A 19,997-nucleotide genomic window follows, 5' to 3' on the forward strand; every position below is an offset into this window, starting at 1 on the left:
AAAAGTGTGTGGCACTTCCCCCATTGCTCTCTCACTCTCTCTCCTACCCCACAATGGTAAGATGTGCTTACTTCCCCTTCCACTTCTGCCATGATTGTAAATTTCCTGAGGAATCTCAGTCATGCCTCCTGTTAAGCCTATAGAACTGTGAATCAATTATACCTTTTTGCTTCATAAATTACCCAGTCTCAGGTAGTTCTTTACAGCAGTGTGAAAATGGACTAATATAGGAGTAAACCACAAAAGGGATAAACACAGGATCCATGAAATAGTCAGTCCAATTCAGGACTACAGTGAAGAAAAATCTCTGGATGGGAACTATTGCCGAGGGCAGTGGTTTGCAGCCAGTTGTGATTTTGCCTCCCCACTGGCCTGGCAGAAACAATTGGTAATGTCTGGAGACATTTTTGGTTGTCACAAGTTGGAGTGTGTGTGCGTGTGTGTGTGTGTGCACAAATGTGTGCTACTATATTTAGTGGGTATATGAGGCCAAGTATACTGAATTCTACAATGCACAACACAGCCTTCCACAACAAATAATTCTCTGGTCCAAAACATCAGTAGGGCTGCGATTGAGAAATCCTGGTCTAGAGAGTAACAAATCCAGATCAGAATAGGAGAACAGACAGATCATGGAGATGAAAGTAGGAGAATTGTCAGGCGCGGTGGCTCACGCCTGTAATCCCAACACTTTGGGAGGCCGAGGTTGGCGGATCACTGTTCGAGACCAGCCTGGCCGATATGGTGAAACCCTGTCTCTACTAAAAAAATACAAAAATTAGCCGTGTGTGGTGGCACGCACCTGTAGTCCCAGCTACTTGGGAGGCTGAGGCAGAAGAATTGCTTGAACCCAGGAAGGAGAGGTTGCAGTGAGCTGAGATCGTGCCACTGAACTCCAACCTGGGCAACACAGTGAGACTTTGAAAAAAAAAAAAAAGTAGAATATCCACGGAAAGCTTAATTTTTTACAGAGTTTGAAGGAAATTAAGGGGTGCAATAATGGCAAATAAAAGAAATAGAGAATGGTAAATAAAAATTCCAGAAGAAAAGATACAGTTGTTGGACTCTCCCTGGCTTTGCAGGGAACTTTATTTATTTATTTATTTATTTACTTATTTTTGAGATAGGGTCTCACTCTGCCAGCCAGGCTGGAGTGCAGTGGAACAACTTCAGTTCACGGTGACCTCCGTCTCCTGGGCTCAGGAGGAATCACTATCCTACTACCTCAGCCTGCTGAGTAGCTGGGACCACTGGCACATACCACCATGCCCAGTAATTTTTGTATTTTTGGTAAAGACAGGGCTTCGCCATGTTGCCCAGGCTGGTCCTGAACTCCTGACCTCAAGTGATCTGCCTACCTCAGTCTCCCAAAATGCTGGGATTAGAAGCATGAGCCACTGCACCTGGCCAGGGAACAATATTTATATAGTCACAGTAATAAAATACTCTTTACTAATTGTAAACTTCTGGAATTAACTGAAAGACAGAGCACAGACAACTTTATCATCAACTTTGACAATGTAAAAACACAAATGTAGATGAAAAAAGCCAGAAAGTAGAAGGGGGAGGAGGAAAGATGAAGAAAAGGCAAAAGGACATTAACATCTTCATCTTACAAAGTGGGGAGTACTATATGGTGGAACAAAACAAAAATGGAGTTATATTTGTATATATTAAAGTTTTAGGAGGACCTGTAGTAAACTGTATAACTCATCACTAATATTCAGGGTCTCTTCCTACAGATCCTTCTCCACTCCCTCAGAATCAGTTTTGACAACATGTTTTGAGAATGGAAATGTGAGCAAAAGTGACGGATATCATTTCTGGGTGGAAACTTGAGGAGCCAGGACATGATTTGTCACTCTGTTATTCCCTCTGTCACCATCCTTCCAGATAGTGATTATACTATTAGCCTGGGCCCCAAAAGGTGGACAATCATGGCATGGAGCAGACCCCTGCACCATGTAATCAGCAATGGGAATGTAGTGGGAGGAACAGAGCTTAGTAATTTTAAGCACTAAAATTTTTTGATTGTTTATTACTGCAGCATAACCTAAGTTATGCTATGTAACAATAAAGAAAGTACAGACGCTCATTGACTTATGATGGGGTTACATCCTGATAGGCTCATTGTAAATTGAATATATTGTTAAGTTGAAAATGCATTTAATGCATCTAACCTCTCAAATATAGCATAGCATAACCTACCTTAAACGTGCTCAGAACACTTTACATTAGCCTACACTTGGGCAAAATCACCTAACCCAAAGCCTATTTTATAACAAAGTGTTAAGTATCTCAAGCAATTTGTTGAATACTATACTGAAAGTGAAAAACGAAATAGTTGTATGGGTACCTGAAGTATGGTTTCTACTGAATGCATATCACTTTCATACCATTGTAAAGTCAAAACATTGTAAGCCAAGCCATTGTAACTCAGGAACCGTCTGTAAAGTGTTGTGAACTACATTGAGAGGATGGAGAGTAGAGAAGTGCAAATGGGGGTGTAAGTGAGCTAAATCCTCATCTCTGAAAGCAGGAAGTCAGTAGATAGCACTTAAAAAGAAAGTAAGCAGTCATGTTATTTGGAGATATGGAGGAAACTACCAAGAAACAAACAAACCAAAAACTAATAAAAAATAATTAAGCGTTATCGTCCAGGGAATAGGCGTAGGATAGGAAGAGGTGGGGCAGGAGGATTTTTGTTTTTATTACAAATTCTTCCAGATTTTTCTATGTTTTCAAATAACAGTGTTTGTGTTTCTCTTGATAATTTTTTAAAATTTCCACTTATTTAACTGTGTTTTATGCAAGCTCTAAAAAAAATTATAATTTCGGGATGCAGGAACATGGCCATAGAATCCAATGGAAATCTTCTTAAAAGGGAAGTTGTGCTTTGGTTGACTCTGATCTTACATACCTAATTTGTTCCCGAAAAACACTTCACTTTAGACCACCTAACAGTCAAACTGGTAATCTGAAAAGCACCTTCAAAATTCAGACAAAAGCAAATGGATTTTTTTTTTGTTTCTGCCATTTAATAAATTTTCAGAGAAAAAAATACATCAACAATAAGGTAATTTAAACTTGAAATTGGCTATTTGCAGACTTGAGATTGGTCTATAACACACTTTTCAAGGGGTTAGAGTTAAAACTTTTTCTCTATGGATTGTTTTAGATCTGACTCTGTCTTCCAAAGCCTCCTCTACCAGAATGAAAGTCTTCACGAAACTCATCCCTTACCTGACCACCAGATTTACCGCGACCATACTGTTGACCTTCTCTAAAACCTATATCCCAATCAGTGCGGATAATCCATTCATCTAGGCAGGTCCCATTTAGAAACCGCATGGCATTTTCAGCATCAGCTCTGTTATGGCATTCTACAAAGCAGAAGCCACATGCTGTTTTCTTTATTTTATCCAGGCCCATAAAGATATTCCTGATATCAGATCTACTAAAGAGCTCATGTATTTTCTCTTCGGTTGTATAAAATGAAAGATTCCTCATATTCATTGTGGAGCTTTCCTTCAGTAATTTTTCCTGCTGAAATTTACTGCCACTGAACTGATGGTCCCGGCAGCAGCTCAGCTCCAAAACAGGGTCTTTACATAGAATTTTCAGGCCTTTGGACATGGTGCTGGTTGGGCAGCATGCAGATGGCCATTTTCGGTTTAGCTTGGCAGCAGTGACACCACCACTGAAAACCTAAGTTGAGTTGAAAAAAAGAGGGATGTCAAAAGGAGGGAAATAGAAGTATAAATCTGTGAATATTTAACATATTTGTGTTCAGATACAAGAACACTTCAGCTCCTGACCATAAGGATCATGTCAAGGCACACTAAAAATAGACAGCTCCAGTCTCCAAAACATGGTCATAAAATTCAACTTGTCAAGTCTTCCTGAAAGGGAAGTTGTGCTGTCCTTGGTTGACTTAGATCTTATATACCTAATCTATTACCAAAGAGCACTTTTAATAACAGCATGCTCTTAGAAAATATGGCATAAAACAGTTAAATGGATCAAATTTGCACAGAGAATGAGCACTGACAATTCTGATTAAGAACTAAACATCAGATAAATCACATATAATCAATGTTAAAGCACAAGTATAGTTTGGACATACTCTTTCTTAATTTGCAATTCAAGTCTATAACATGGAATCAATATATTGTATTGTTGGGTTACACAAAGGGTCCCTATATACCATCAAATATACAAGTAACGCTATAAAAATGAAAACTCTCTGGTATCATAAATTTCACCTAAATTAAGATTAGATTTTATTAGCAATAATTCCACTTGTTCAACAGGTAAAAATTCTTTTTTCTCTTTTACTAAAATTTGCTATAGCATTCAGAGGCATTAAACATGATTTAGTTGGTTTTAGCTACACTTTTCAATAATAGGCATTAGGTCTCCCTATTTCTTTTCTGTTTTGCAGTGGTTCCCAAATTTTAGCATGAAAGAAATACCGCAAAACGAGATTAAAATACAGATTCTTACAGCCCACTCTTAAGATATTCTGATTCAGTAGACTTGGAGAGGGACCCAAGAATTAACATTTTAACCTACACCCCTCAGTGATCCAGATGCAAATAGTCCAAGGATCACACTTTGAGAAACTCTGCTGAGGAAGTGCATTCCTTTAACAAACATTTACTAAGCACTCTACTTGCCAGACACTGTGACAGGTGCTATAAATACAACAGTGAAAAGACACAGTGAAAATACAATTTTCAGAAATCACTGTGTCCCCAGCACCTACATGAACAATGCCTTGTACACCATAGACACACAATAAATATGTGTTAATGAGTGGATGAACGAATGAGCTCGTAATTGAGTGATGAAGGCAGACAAGTAAACAAGAAAGTACCATATGGTGTAATGAATACTATTTTAGAGATATTCATGGAGGAAGGGGAGAAGGGAGTTAACATTTACGGGGGATCTACTTTGTGACAGGCACTGTGCTCGCTTGCCACTACAACACCCAGGAGAAGAAGCAGTTACCTCAGTCTGGGGACAACAGAGAAGGCTTCTGGAGAAGGGACTGCATGCACTGATTCTCAAAGGACAAGTAAGGTATGTGTATGTGTGTGTTGTGGGGCCAGGGTTGTAGGAGTTTAGGGAATGAACCAGGCAGAGGGAACATATGCAAGGGCAGAACACAAAGAAAAAATAAAAGCCCAGAAAACTGAAATAGAAGATTAAATAAAACTAGATGTAAACAACAGTGCTGTGCAATTCAAAGCAATGAAAATGGAAGTCCCTATTTGATGTCATTTGAAGAAAAGTAGAAAGCCCACTGGCCAAAAATCATCATCTTCCTGACAGCCTGTCAAGGATGTCTGAAAGTATACCACTGGAAACTCATTACTTTAAGTCATTGACAAATTGCCCCGTTAAAAAACAAATATCCCTCCTAGACTTCATTTCCTTTTTTTTTTTTTTTTTGATCTGGTTACTAGATAAGCTATCAGAGAATGTGATAGCTATAGTGGATTTCATTTCATCCAGGCATTGGACAAAGTTTCCCATAATTCCCTTGTAGATGAGATGGCAAAATATAAGCTGGATGCTTCAGGCATTTGTTGAGATGAGCCTATAACTAGTTGAACAACTATAGCCAAAGAAGCGAACAAATGGTTTGGTGTCAGACTGGAAGGAAAGTTCTAGTAGAGAGCCAAAAGACCCTATTATTGGCCATGTCTTATGTCTTATTTGGCTCATTTATAACCTGGCTCACTACAAACAAGAGCTTTTAAAATGGTCAGAGCAGTCCGAAGACAGTGGGCTGCCTTGAGCTAGGCACCCAGTAGTCAAGCAGTGGAGATGCCCCTTTGAATCAATGTAGTGTTATGAATCAAGCATGAATTTTGAAGTCAAAAGACCTTGGTTCAAATCTCAACTTCACCATTTACTAGCAATATCACCCAATCACTCAGCTACTTGGAAGGCTGAGGTGGGAGGATCTAGAGCCCAGGAGATCGAGGCTGAAATGAGCCATAATTGTGCCAGTGTACTCCAACCTGGGTGACAGAGTGAGACTCTGTCTCAGAAAATTTTTAAAAAAGTATAAATGTAAAATATTATTTTTAACCTCAACACATGGCAAAAGGACAGATTGATGGATATTGGGAAAGAAAACTGACTTGGGAGCTTTGTTTTATAATTTGAGGCATCCCCTACTTTATTCCTCTCTTCACTTGTTTCTCCATTCATTCAACAAACATTTATAGAGCACTATGTTAAATTCTGGGGAAACAATAAAAACTAAGATGCAGCCCCTTCCCTCAGGTAGCTCACAATCTGAGGAGATGGACAACTTCCATATAAATTGCAATGCAATGTAATTATTCTAATCACAGGAGCACACAGTAGGCCCGGAGGTAGCACAAAGAAGGTAGTACAAAACTACAGAAGAGAATGAGGAGGGGAAAACAACTTTCTAAAGGACCTGATTCCTGAGCTTTTTAAACAAAAAATTTACATAGTATTTACTTTTTTGAATAGTGAATTCAGATTTGTGTTACAAAATACAGAATGTACAAATAGGTGGAAAAAGTAAGTCTTATTCCCACTCCTGTGCCCCAGCCACCCAATCATTGTCACTAGTTTCTTGTGTATCTACCAAGACATACTGAGTCCAATTTTGAAAGCTGAATGAAGATTTGACTGGAAGACCAAGGGGTCATTCTAGGCAGAGAGAACAGTGTGTATGAAGGCATGAAGGCATAGTGGGGGGTATTCAGTCTGACATTATTTGGGCAAAGAAAATAAGGAAAAGATGATAGGAGATAAGATTGGAAGGGTAGACAAGGCCAGATTGTGAGGGGCCTTGTAAGCTTTGTGGAGCAGCATGGACTGTACCAGTAAGCAGTGAGAATCATGATAGGGCTGCAAGCAGAGGAGTGATGTGATCTGGTTTGCATTAGAGAAAATGCATTCTTTCACAATGTGAAGGATAGGCTAAGGGGGAGCAGGCCAAGAGGCAGGAAGACCAGTTAAGGAGCTATTTGAATAGCTAAAAAATGAAAAGATGATGGAAAGCCTGGTCTAATAATATGTTGTAGTAACATAAAGGAAAGACATATCAGATAGATACTTAGAAGATAGACTGAACAGGTCTTGGTGACTGGTTGAATGAGAAATTTAGGATGACTACCAAGTTTCGGCACTGTGTAGATAGAGGTCAACTGTGTAGATGGAGGTCTGAGTCACCATGGTGTCAGTGGGCAGATAGAGGAGGAAGGGCAGATTAGAGTAAAAAAGAGGCATTTGGAACATACTGAGTTTGGTCTTGAGGTACCTGTAGGATGTGCCATATTATACCTGTAAAGTATCAACTAGTATACAGGTTTGGAGCTCTCAACAGAGGTCTGGGACTACAGACACATATTTGGGGCTCAATAGTATGGTAGATAAAACAATGGGTATTGATGAGATGATCTAGGGGAAAGGTGAGGAATGAAAAAACCTGGGAAAGACTGGTATTTAAGGGGTGGCAGACGAAGAGTCCACAAAAGAGCATAAGGAGTAATCAGAGAGGAATGAGGACAGCCAGAAGATGTGCAACATCACCAAAGCCAAGGAGTAGACACTTTCAAGAGATTCATGAGGACAGAAGTAGGGTGAGAGCAATCAATTATGTTAAATACATCAGAGAGAGGTCCAGTAAAATAAAGACTTAACATTGTTCATTAGATTTGGCAATTAGGATGCCATTGGTTTACTTAACAAGAGAAATAACAGTGGTGTTCTGGGAACAGAAAAGCCATAGTGGGGGCTGAGTTTTTAACAGGAGGTGAGGAAATGGAGAGTGTCTATACTTTAGAAAAGATTCCATAACAATAAAAGAAGAGAAATAGGGCAAATGCCAGTTGGGGATAGAGGTGAAGGAAAATTTGTTTGTTTCCTTTTTTAGGAGTCAAAGTTGATCATGTCTGAAGGTTGATGGGAAGCAGTCAGTAAGCAGAGAAGGAGTTGTTGAAGATACAGATGAGAGGAGGGATAACTGATGAAGTAAGTCCTCAAGGAGGTGAGAAAGAATGGGCTCCAAAGCACACGTAGAGAAATTAGCTGTGAACTGGAGAAGCTATGTCTATTTCTGCAAGATCAAAAAAAAAAAAAAAAAAAGAGAGAGAGAGGTTAGGACATGTAACGACACAACTATGTGGCAGGGTGGGGTGAGGGCAGGAAAATGGGTGTTAGCATCCAATGACCTAGATTTTCATAATGAAATGAGAGGTGAGATCATCTGCTGAGAATAAAGTGGATCATTGAAAATGGTTGGTGAAGCAGAGTGGAGGTAAAATGATTGAAAGGATGAAGCTTATGGGTCACTTAAAGGAAGATTATCAGTGAGGAGGTGAAGTCCTCAATAAGTGAGAGTTCTAAAGTATAGCAGATGACAGTAGGAAGGATTGGAAGAGGGTGGCTGTACCATCTCCAGGCCCCATGCAGTAAGAAAGAACAGAGAACCTCTACCACTGAAAACGGAGGTTTCTAGTAGATGTTAGGTACCTGACCCAAAGTAGGTACTCAACAGATGTGAAGAAGTGAGTTACTCTTTCTTAAGCTAGCATGATCATAAAATTGCATCAGACCATCACAAGAAGTGGCAGTCCCAATATACTCCATGCTGGTCAAACTACACAGTGAGCAGTATGTTCCATTTCGAGGTACCGTATTTTAGAGTGAACATTTATAAATCATAGTGCATCTAATGTTTATTGAATGAAAGAAGGGTCAAGAAGTAACTGAGGACTGATTAGAAATTGGGGATGTTTAGTCTAGCAAAGAGATGGTTAAATGAGGATATGACAAATGTCATGAAACATTGAAAGCACTATTTCTGCTTCATATGATGAAAGTAAGATTAATGGATAGAAGTTAAAAACAGATTACAATTCTTTTTTTCGCAGAGTTTTAAATTCATCCAGTGATAGAATGTGAACTTACCTAATCTATTCATGTGGAGGCTGCATGAACACCTACCTGCTGAAGGTGTTAGAAGGGTCACCCCCAAGGTTAACCTCCCCAAAGGTTAAAGAGAAGATAGAAAAGCAATCCAGTTGTCAGGGACCACAGATCATCAAGTTGATCTGCAAACACTGTGAGAGAATATTTCCTACCTAAAAAGTAGAGCTTGGTTGGAGTGGAAAGCTTTCCTTGACTCTTGCTATTGGGGAGAATTAGTCAGAGAGTCTAAAAATAGAAGAAAAACATGAAGAATGGCTCAAAATGATCAGTCAAAATCCTAAGAGATGGAGGAGAGGAGGTGGCAAAATAAAGTAAATAATCTTCCAGGAAACAAATTTCACTGGGCTTTTGGAGTTGGCAGGACTCTGCAAAGAATCTTTTCAATGATTGCCTTAAACTAATGCTGGGATTGTTTCAACTATGTGAAAGAAACAAGGATCTGGACTCTTTAAAAAGCCAGGCTGCTTCCTGCTCCAGATGAAGGCAATAGCTCTGAGAAAGGAAATTAGAAAGCGCTGGGACAGTAGTGTTACTACATGCCTTACCTTTATAAGACTGTTCCTAATGGGAGAGAGAGCTGAGAGCCGTTGTTAAGAAGTGGAACCCTGTGGCCAAATATCTACTTTGTGCCAAGAGAAACTCATGTTTGATTGAGACTGCTTAGTGCTCAGAGTGACGGAAGATGTTCATATGTATTTAACACCTGTATTTAAATGAGTAGTTAAACACAAACATGTCATGGGGGTGAGAGATGAGAAATTACTTAATGGGTACAATCTATACTGTTTGGGTGACGGTTACATTAAAAGCCCAGACTTCACCACTCTGCAATATATCCATGTACCAAAACTGCACTTGAACCCCTTAAATTTGTACAAATAAATAAATAAATAAACAAACATAAGCTGAAACAGACTGGCAGAACTAAAGTGGAGACAATGCCCTGAGACAGCCTACAGGAGAAAAGAGGATAATAAGTGACTGTTTAGTGTAGAAGCTGATCTGGATTAAATTAGGAAGCAGGTGTTAATGGGTGCTTGAATGTTTTTGTTCATCATTTGCACTATATGGCCTTACTGTTTAAAGTGTTGTCTATGGACCAGCAGGAGCAGCACACCTGGGAGCTTTTCAGAAATGCAGGATCTCAGGCCCCTCCCTAGACCTGCTAAATAATGATCTGTATTTTAATGAGTTTTGGGTGCTTTGAGTGCACCGTACAGTTTGAGAAACATTGACATATGTGGCTTCTTAGTTGAACTTTTGCCTAACAAAATTCTCTGTTCCTTCCTCCTTCCTCCCCTCCCTCGTACCACCTCTCCTAGTTTCCCAATCTTTGTTTCCTTGTGATCTGGCAAATAACTCTAATCATGGCTGATAGCCCCAAAAGTGATGTTCCCGATATACCCAGATAAAGAAAAGAAAAGAAAAGAAAAGAAACGAGTCATCAGATATATATTGTAAAGCACAGGTTTGGGCAGTAGGAAACCATTGACTTGACCTCTAATTGTGCTGTCTGTATAACTTTTGTCAACTTAATTGACCTTTCTGAGCCTCAGTCTGTAAAATAAGGGTCTTTATAGTATTTACCTCATAGTGTTGTTGTAAGAATGAAATGAAATGAGGGGAAGGTATGTAAACTGCCTAGCACAGCACCTGACACACAGTAAGTGCTCAGTATATGGTAGTCATTATTATTGAAAGCCATAAGTTTTGAAGTAAACTTAGAACTATGTTATGATTCCACAGACTTTCAAAGTCCCCATGAGTCTTTCTGGAGAGCCTCCGGAAAGCCCTGTGTACCTCATCCAATTCAGCTTTCTTGACTCCGGTGCCAGTAGCCAAGCAAAAGTATTTCTTATTCCCTTGGATTGTCTTCTTGTTTTTGCTGAATTACCAAGATTTCTTACTTTTTCATTGCAAATGGCCCACATTTTTAGTACATTAGAGCTAAAGAAGTCTTTTGTGGGCTGGCCTGGAAATGTAGTTCAATTTATAACAATTTTTTTCTCCTATGGAAAAATGCACGTCACCTTCCAAACAATTGACTTGAGAGTGAACTTTGAGAGCTCAGCCTGTCTGTAAGTTGGAGGCTCCCTGTATGTCAATATATGGAGTGGTCACAAAGGCTAGGTAAACCAAGTCCAGAATTCCAGAGGTGGCTGAAAGACAAATGAGAATGCTACCAGGAGTGGAAAGTAGGGCAAAAGGATCAATCTGCGTACACAGTATCAAGATTTAGAAAGCTAATACAGGAAGGGAGATATACCTCTGGAAGGATATTAAAAAATAGCCACAATGACAACACAAACCATTTTTTTTTTTAACTGTATTAGGTCAGGAGCCCCTAATCGGTAGCTTGGGATCTGCAAACAATATCAAGGCCTTGCAAGCTAACTCTCCAACATGATCGCCCTTCTCCTGCCCTGCTCTCTGCAGTTTGCCTGGATTCTCAGCTCAGAGAGGAAGACAGTAAGCAGTATCTCCCCAATCCTCTTCACTCCCACACCCTGACAGCCAGCCCCCAGATTCAGTCAACTTCCTTCTACCCTTAATTTCCCTCTTCCCAGGGAGATCAAGGCATCAGGAATATACAACACAGTTTTTCCTTACAAAAAGGATGAGGACTCCTGTATTGGGTAAAATGAGATGACTGGTGAAAACAGGGCCCCCAGGATGGAGAGGGCTGGAAAGACAGTAACATAGGACCATGAAAAAGCAAAGGACTTTTGTGCCTTCTCCCTGAAGTCGTTAGCAAGAAAACCAATTGTGTATCTGGGGGAACTCCAGGTTAACATGGCAGCAAGATAACACAGTCTGATACCCACCATCTAGGAATGCCCATTAAAATATCCATGAAGCTCTGCAACAAAAAACTAAAACTTGCACTAGCTACAGAAACTAGGGGAAAAGGGACTGTTGATTGCTAATGGAGAAGGAATTTCTGCTAGCTGTTGTGGGGAGATGGGGTTGGACTGAGGAACATATTTACAACCTACATACACTCTACCCTCCTATCTAGAACAGCAAAAGTGCAAAACAAAGTTGGGGAAAGCTTTTGATTCACTTCTACCAACTGTCCTTAGATTGGAAATACAAAGGCTGATCAGAAAACCAATGTCATCCCTTTACTATATAGAAAATATTTTCAGAGGCAACAGCAGCTCTGTTCCACTTCTTCTACCATCAGTTCCTCTATTTTATTTTATTTCTTTTCTTTATTTCCTCTTTTTTGTTTTGTTTTTGTTTGTTTGTTTGTTTGTTTTTGAGACAAGGTCTCGCTCTGTGGCCCAGGCTGGAGTGCAGTGGCACAGTCACAGCTCACTGCAGCCTCAACCTCCCGGGCTCAAACAATCTTCCCACCTCAGCCTCCTGAGTAGCTGAAACCACAGGTGCATGCCACCACACCTGGCAATTTTTTTTTTTTTTTTTTTTTTTTTTAAGAGAGGGGGTTTTGCCATGTTGCCCAGGCTGGTCTTGAACTCCTGAGCTTAAGTGATCCACCGGCCTCAGCTTCCCGAAGTGTTGGAATTACAGGCGTGAGCCACCACATCCGCCCAGCTCCTCTATTTTCTATATGCTTTGTGGAGACTACAACTTGAGAACACCACGTGGCTGGTGATGGTGGTAGCGGTGGTTGGGGCCAGAGATTGTTATCGGGAAAAGTTCTGAACATAAGCACGCTTGCAGACATTATATCTGAAAAAATGTTATGTGTAACATGAAATTTCATATTATATATATAAACATGTAATATGTAATTTTGTGTAATATGAGATAATGTAACAGGTATAAATTGCAGAATTGAATGACCCAAAAGATCAGAGATGGAAGATTCCATCTATCTTAGTCCAGTCAAACCTAAAAATAATGATAGCAGCAACAATAACACTATCAACTGCCACCATTTGCTGGGCAATTATTATATGCCAGACACTATATTAAGTACTTTCCATGCCATGCATTATCTTATGTATTCCTCATAGTAAACGTAACTTACCATTCATGTTTGTTTGAAAAGGTCAGGTAACAATAATGACGTCTACCACATATTGAGCTGTGACTATGTGGTAGGTACTAAGTGTTATACATCCACCATCTCATTAGATGAATGCCTACTAGGCACTAAAAATGGGCTTGGATAATCACTTTGTTCTTCTCAATTCATCCTTCAAGCCATCATCTCCTCTAGGAAGCCTTCCTTTACACTTCCAATCTGTGTTTGGTATGCCCACTCTTTGTTCCTTCTATCACCATTCTGTGCTTCATTCCATGACAATCCTTTTCATATATACTGTGATTGTCTCTTTACTTGCCTGTGCTCCCACCCTGGACAAACACACACACACACACACACACACACACACGCACCAGACTGTGAGCTCCAGAAGAAAACACTGTAGATATTAGGATATAATAATATATGGCCTCCGTGAAACAGTTCTACAAAGACAGGTTGATGTATATATTAATTAGCTTGATTGTGGTAATCATTTCACAATGTATATCAAAACATCATGGAGTACACCTTAAATATATACAATTCTTGGCCAGGTGCAGTGGTTCACGTCTGTAATCCCAGCACTTTGGGAGGCAGATGGATCACTTGAAGTCAGGAGTTCAAGACCAGCCTGGCCAACATGGTGAAACCCTGTCTCTACTAAAAATACAAAAACTAGCTGGGCATGGTGGCACATGTCTGTAATTCCAGCTACTCGGGAGGCTGAGGCAGGAGAATCACCTGAACCTGGGAGGCAGAAGTTGCAGTGAGCCAAGATCACGCCACTGCATTCCAGCCTTGGCGACAGAGTGAGACTCCCTCTAAATTAAAAAAAAAAAAAAAAAGGCACGTGCCACCATGCCAGACTAATTTTTATATTTGTAGTGGAGACAGGGTTTCACCCTGTTGGCCAGGCTTGTCTTGATCTCACCGCCTCGGCCTCCCAAAGTGCTAGAATTACAGGTGTGAGCCACTGTGTCTGGCCCCCAAGGACAGCTTTTCAGTTTCCCTCAGTTCCCCATCTTCATATTTTATTTCCCCTTGGTTAATCAGATATTTATTAGGTATCTACCATGCCCAAGCACTGTGCTAAGAAAGCTTGTGGAAACAACCTAAGTGTCCATTGATGGATAAAAATGAGTTTTTATCCATTCAATTTCCAAACTAATTTCTAATTTTTTTCTAAAAAATTCAATTTCTAAATATAGAAATTGTGGTGTGTATATATATACACACACACACACACGTATGTGTGTGCATATGTGTATATGAGTATATATGTATATGTGTATATATGTATATTATGTTTATATATGTGTGTATATTATGTGTATATATGTGTATGTGTGTATATATATAATAAAATATTATTTAGCCTTAGAAGGAAATTCTGCCATTTGTAATAACATAAATGATCCTGGAGGATATTTTGCTAAGTGAAATAAACCAAACACAGAAAGAAAAATGCTAAATGATCTCACTTATATGTGGAATCTAAAAAAACTGAATTCATCAAAGCAGAGAGTAGATGGTGGTTACCAGGGGTAGGGTGGGGAACACATGGGGAGATGTTGGTCAAAGGGTTCAAAGCTTCAGTTATATAGGATGAATAAGTTCTAGAGATATAATGTACAACATGGGGACTATAGTTAACAATACCTTATTGTTTACTTGAAATTTGCTAACAGCGTAGATCTCACTGCACACACACACACACACACACACACACAAAGTTAACTATGTGAAGAGATGGATATGTTAGCTTGACTGTAGTCTATGTGTGTATATATGTGTGGGGATATACCTATATCTATATCTATATCTATATCTATATCTATATCTATATCTATATCTATATCTATATCCAGTCATGATGTACACCTTAAATATATACAATTTCGATTAAAATGCAAAATAAAAACAAAAAATCTGTGGTTGAGAACATTAAAGCTCCCAAACCTGGCTACCTTTAAGAATCATCTGGGGACCTTTTAAAAATACAGATCCCTGCTGGGCGCAGTGGCTCACACCTGTAATCGCAGCACTTTGGGAAGCCGAGGTGGGCAGATCACCTCAGGTCAGGAGTTTGAGACCAGCCTGGCTAACATGGTAAAACCCCGTCTCTACTAAAAATACCAAAATTAGACAGAGCGAGACTCTGCTTCAAAGAAAAAAAATACATATATGTATATATGTATGTATATATATGTATGTGTATGTGTGTGTGTGTGTGTGTGTGTGTATATATGGGGGGAGAGAGAGAGAGAGAGAGAACGATAGATGGATCCCAGGCTGGGCGTGGTGGCTCACGCCTGTAATCCCAGCACCTTAGAGGCGGAGGCAGGCGGATTGCTTGAGCTCGGGAGTTCAAAACCTGCCTGAGCAACATGGCAAAGCCCCATCTCTACAAAAATAAAAAATAAAAAATAAATTAGCCAGGCGTGGTGGTACTCACCTGTAGTCCCAGCTACTCGGGACACTGAGATGAGAGGATCGCTTGAACCCGGGAGGCAGAGGTAGCAGTGAGGAGAGATCCTACGCCCGTAGTCCCAGCTACTCAGAAGGCTGAGGAGGGAGGACCCCTTGAGGCAGGGAGGCCGACGCTGCAGTGAGCCGAGATCATGCCACTGCACCCCAGACTGGGCTGCAGAGCCAAACCCTGTCAAAAAAAAAAAAAAAAAAAAGGCTGGCCTTTGTGGCTCATGCCTGTAATCCCAGCACTATGGGAAGCCCAAGGCAGGCAGATTACTTGAGCCAGGAGTTTGAGACCAGCCTGGGCAAAATGGCGAGACCCTGTCTCTACAAAAATTAGCTGGGCGTGGTAGCACACGCTTGTAGTCCCAGCTACTCAGAAGGCTGAGGTGGGAGGACCCCTGGAGCCCAGGAGGCCGAGACTGCAGTGAGCTGAGATTGCACCACTGCACTCCAGCTCTGGACTACAGAGCAAGATACTGTTTCAGTAATTATAATAATAATAAGGCGGGGCTTGGTGGCTCCTGTAATCCCAGAACTTCGGGAGGCCAAGGCGGGTGGATCTGAAGCTCAGGAGTTCAAGACCAGCCTGGGCAACATGGAGCAACCCCGTCTCTGCTAAAAATACATAAATAAGTCCTACGTGGTGGCGTGTGCCTGTAATCCCAGCTACTCGGGACGCTAAAGCACAAGAATCGCTCGAACCCGGGAGGCAGAGGTTGCAGTGAGCCGAGATTGTGCCACTGCACTCCAACCTTGGTGACCAAGCGAGATTCTGTCTTTTTTTTAAAAAAAAAAAAAGTGAACTTCCCAGGTGATTCTAATTCTAATGTAGCCATCCAGGTGCAGATCCAAGGCCTGAAGTTTGGGTGGGGCTTAAGTGACACTGACTCAGGGTCAAGTCCCATCTCTGCCCCTTGCCAGCTGTGTAACCTTAGAAAACAATTCCATGTCTCTGAGAGCCATGAAAACAACGTTGCCTCACAGGCCTGTGATGATGAATCAGTAGAAAATGGCTGTAAAGCTTTTAGCACAGGGCTTGGCACATAGTAAAGGCTCATTCATCTAATATTGTTATTAATATTATAAGGAGGTTGGTCTAGAACTCTTCTCCCAGGCTGGAGTGCAGTGGAGCAATAACGGCTCACTGCAGCGTCGACCTACCCAGGCTCAGGTGATCCTCCCTGCGTAGCTGGGACTACAGATGCATGCCAGCATGCCCAGGGAATTTTCACATTTTTTGTAGAGATAGTATTTTGCCGTGTGGCCCAGGCTGGTCTTGAAATCCTGGCCTCAAGGGATCTGCCCACCCCGGCCTCTCAAAGTGCTGGGATTACAGGCATGGGCCACTGCACCCGGCCTTAGAACACGGACCCTTAAAAATTCAGGGGAGGCTGGGCGTGGTGGCTCACACCTGTAATCCCAGCACTTTGGGAGGCCGAGACGGGTGGATCACGAGGTCAGGAGATCGAGACCATCCTGGCTAACACGGTGAAACCCCGTCTCTACTAAAAATACAAAAAAATTAGCCAGTCGTGGTGGCGGGCACCTGTAGTCCCAACTACTTGGGAGGCTGAGGCAGGAGAATGGCATGAACCTGGGAGGCGGAGCTTGCAGTAAGCTGAGATCATGCCACTGCACTCCAGCCTGGGCGACAGAGCGAGACTTGGTCTCAAAAAAAAAAAAAAAAAAAAAATTCAGGGGATAGGCTGGGCACCGTGCCTCACACCTGTAATCCCAGCACTTTAGGAGGCCGAGGCTGTTGGATCATCTAGGTCAGGGGTTCAAAACCAGCCTGGCCAATGTGGCAAAACCTCGTCTCTACTAAAAATACAAAATTAGCCCGGTGTGGTGGTGGCGTATGCCTGTAATTCAAGCTACTTGGGAGGCTGAGGCAGGAGAATTGCTTGAACCTGGGAGGCGGAGGTGGCAGTGAGTCAAAATCGCACCATTGCCTGGCCTGGGCAACAAAAGCAAGACTCCTTCTAAAAAAATAAATAAATAAATATTCAGGGGATAAATTAACTCAGATGGGAAAATATTACATCTTTGTTTTCACCAATCTCTAACTGAAATTTAGATTTCCTTCAACTACAAATGCAGAGAACAGATCACGATAGTGTTAGCAGTACCTGTGACTTTGTCCCCAATAGAAATCACAATTTTATGTCACATTACTGTTACTTCAGGTATCTTTAAATATGTTTACAATGATCATTACTTTCAAGTTTCCATGGTTATGAGAGTTGCTTCTATATCTTGTTATTTATTACATTAATAACAAGCACTTCTATAACTATACCAGCTTCCATGTCTTACATTTTATTCTCCAGTAACACTGAACTGTTTTGTAATCCACACCCAGATATCAGCATACACACTGTTCTCAGCCCCAAGCCTCTGTTCACTAGTCTCTCTACCTAGATTGTCCTTCTCTTCTGCCAGAGCTAACCCTTCCTCCACACCCTCACAAGACATGCCACTCCCCATTCCCCTCACACACACCAGGCCTCCATCACCACTTAGTATTTGTACTGCTTTTGTCTGTCTACATCTCTTTCTCCAGCCAGACCATGAAGTTTTTGGGAGCTTGGGCTGTTTTGTTTACCTGTGAATCCCCACTTACACTATACCCAGCACAGGATAAGCGCACAGTGACTGTTGAATGAGTTCACCTGAGAAAGAGATGCCCCTTATACCCTCTTTCTGCTCCACCCAGAAAGCTACCAGCTCTATCTGGAAGTGGCCCCCCACCCCCTGCTTTCTGAGTTTATGCAAGAACGTTTTGCTGCTTGGAGTCTCTCCATCCAGCACAATATATGTCAGCAAAGCAAGGCTTCACAGAAGGGAGCCAAGGTGGCCCTGCCCAGTCAGCCTTCCCCCGAGGAGGTATGCAATATGTCAGTACAAGCTGGACTTGTATGCAAATACATACCAGCTCCTGAATGCTATCTCTGAACTATCTAGTTTTTTTATATCTCAATTATATTTACTCTTGATCAGCCTGGATATAGTATGGAAAGCTATACTGAATTATTAACAATACTGCTTGAGAGCAAGGACTACAACAAGGGAAATGTCAAGGGGACAGACTCTTGAGTTTAATGGTGCCAAATGCCAAGAAGGAAATACTTCTACCAGGGCCTCATCCCAAGGTTATGCACAAAGATAAGAGGACTCAGGCAAATATAGAAATAAAAGTCCCAGCAGTTCACGAAACACAACTTAAATAAACATTTATGGATCTAATATATTTTGTTATAACGTTTAACATGAAATAATTATAAACAAGAGGAAAAACATAAACACTGTAATTAAAAAACAATTTAGTAGACTATAAGTATACACAATGCAGATGAAATTTCATATTCTACTACCTCTTCTGGCTTTTACCCAAGAACATAAAAAAAAAGCGAAGAAGAAGAAAAAGGGAAATTAATATATCTAAAGGGTTTGCTTCTGAGAGGAGAAATAGAGACTCCTCAGCAGTCTGTTAGAACAAAAGGACCATACTCTCAGTTTTGCAGGTATGGTCAGTGACCCCCAGCACCTCTTTCACCTCTGACCTTGGGATCCTGTCAAGAGCTAGAGGTACAGCTTTTTTCTGACTTTCTGGCTGCTACAGCATAGAGACCACAACCCCACCTCCATTTTCCCCAAATTGCAGGGCACATATAGGACCCACGGGGCCTTGGGAATAAGAATTATAGTAGTTGGCCGCTCTTTGCTCTTAATCACAGGGCTGATGTTTGTGGTACCTGGAGGAAGTTTCAAATCTATGAAAGTCCAATCTCCATAGATTTGGAGGGACTCAGGCCAAGTGACGCTCCACTAGAAAAAAGGACGGCTCTGGCCCTGATTGGTGTTCCTGCCTATTAGCTGGGCCACGGAGCTCTCATTGTAGGAGCTCCGCCTCCTACGCTTCTTCCCTGCTGCTCTTAGAACCAACGCACTGTGGGTTCCACCAGGAGGCGCCTCTGGTGCCTCTCCGAGCTTCTGTGACGCAGGCAGAGAACGTTCAATGTCTTGGGCACTAGATGGCAGTATATACTGCTCTATTTCAAAGGCCGGACTTGTGAATGAAGGAGCCGATGCGGGGTGGGGAGTACTGACTGAAATGTAAGTCAGTTTTACGTGAAAACTGAACATCATGAAAAGTTTAATTTTTTCAGGCACTAATAATTATTTAATCCTATACATTTAAAGTATTCCAAGTCTCTGAGTCCTGAAACACCCTGGAAACCCACTTGCCCAGCCCGAACATCCCTCCATCTTACAGAGCTGGGGTACGCCCCTCAGGCCTGTGAACATGCAATCGCTACATCTATTGAAAGGGTAACGACAGACAGAGATCAACTAAGGTGGCAGGTGAGGTTCAGAAAAGGAGAAGGACAGCAAATTTGGAGAAATAGGAGAAGGTAAGTGAAGTGAGGAAAAAGAGGGGTGCTGAAGTAAGAAATGAGGGGAAAATAAAATAAGGGAAATGGCGGGGGGGGGAGATAAAAAGAGGAAAGGGGAGAAAGGGGAAATGGGGAAATAG

The 19,997-nt window shown here is 41.3% G+C and overlaps 1 protein-coding gene across 1 annotated transcript; it reads right to left on the reverse strand.

Moving 5' to 3' along the window:
* Positions 1 to 2,008: 2,008 nt before the first annotated feature.
* NCBP2L (nuclear cap binding protein subunit 2 like) lies at positions 2,009 to 19,149 on the reverse strand. The gene is made up of 2 exons (XM_037988859.1): positions 19,024 to 19,149; positions 2,009 to 3,708 (listed from the first exon to the last, which is right to left on the reverse strand). The coding sequence occupies exon 2, from the start codon at positions 3,634 to 3,636 to the stop codon at positions 3,175 to 3,177; it is 462 nt and encodes a 153-aa protein (XP_037844787.1). The 5' UTR covers positions 3,637 to 3,708; positions 19,024 to 19,149; the 3' UTR covers positions 2,009 to 3,174.
* Positions 19,150 to 19,997: the final 848 nt, after the last annotated feature.

Source organism: Chlorocebus sabaeus, chromosome X (genome assembly GCF_047675955.1).
Source record: "Chlorocebus sabaeus isolate Y175 chromosome X, mChlSab1.0.hap1, whole genome shotgun sequence".
Classification (NCBI taxonomy): Eukaryota; Metazoa; Chordata; class Mammalia; order Primates; family Cercopithecidae; genus Chlorocebus; species Chlorocebus sabaeus.

Coding starts and splice junctions, on each gene's coding strand:
- NCBP2L (XM_037988859.1), bottom strand. CDS start 3,636: ATGTCCAAAGGCCTGAAAATTCTATGTAAAGACCCTGTTTTGGAGCTG.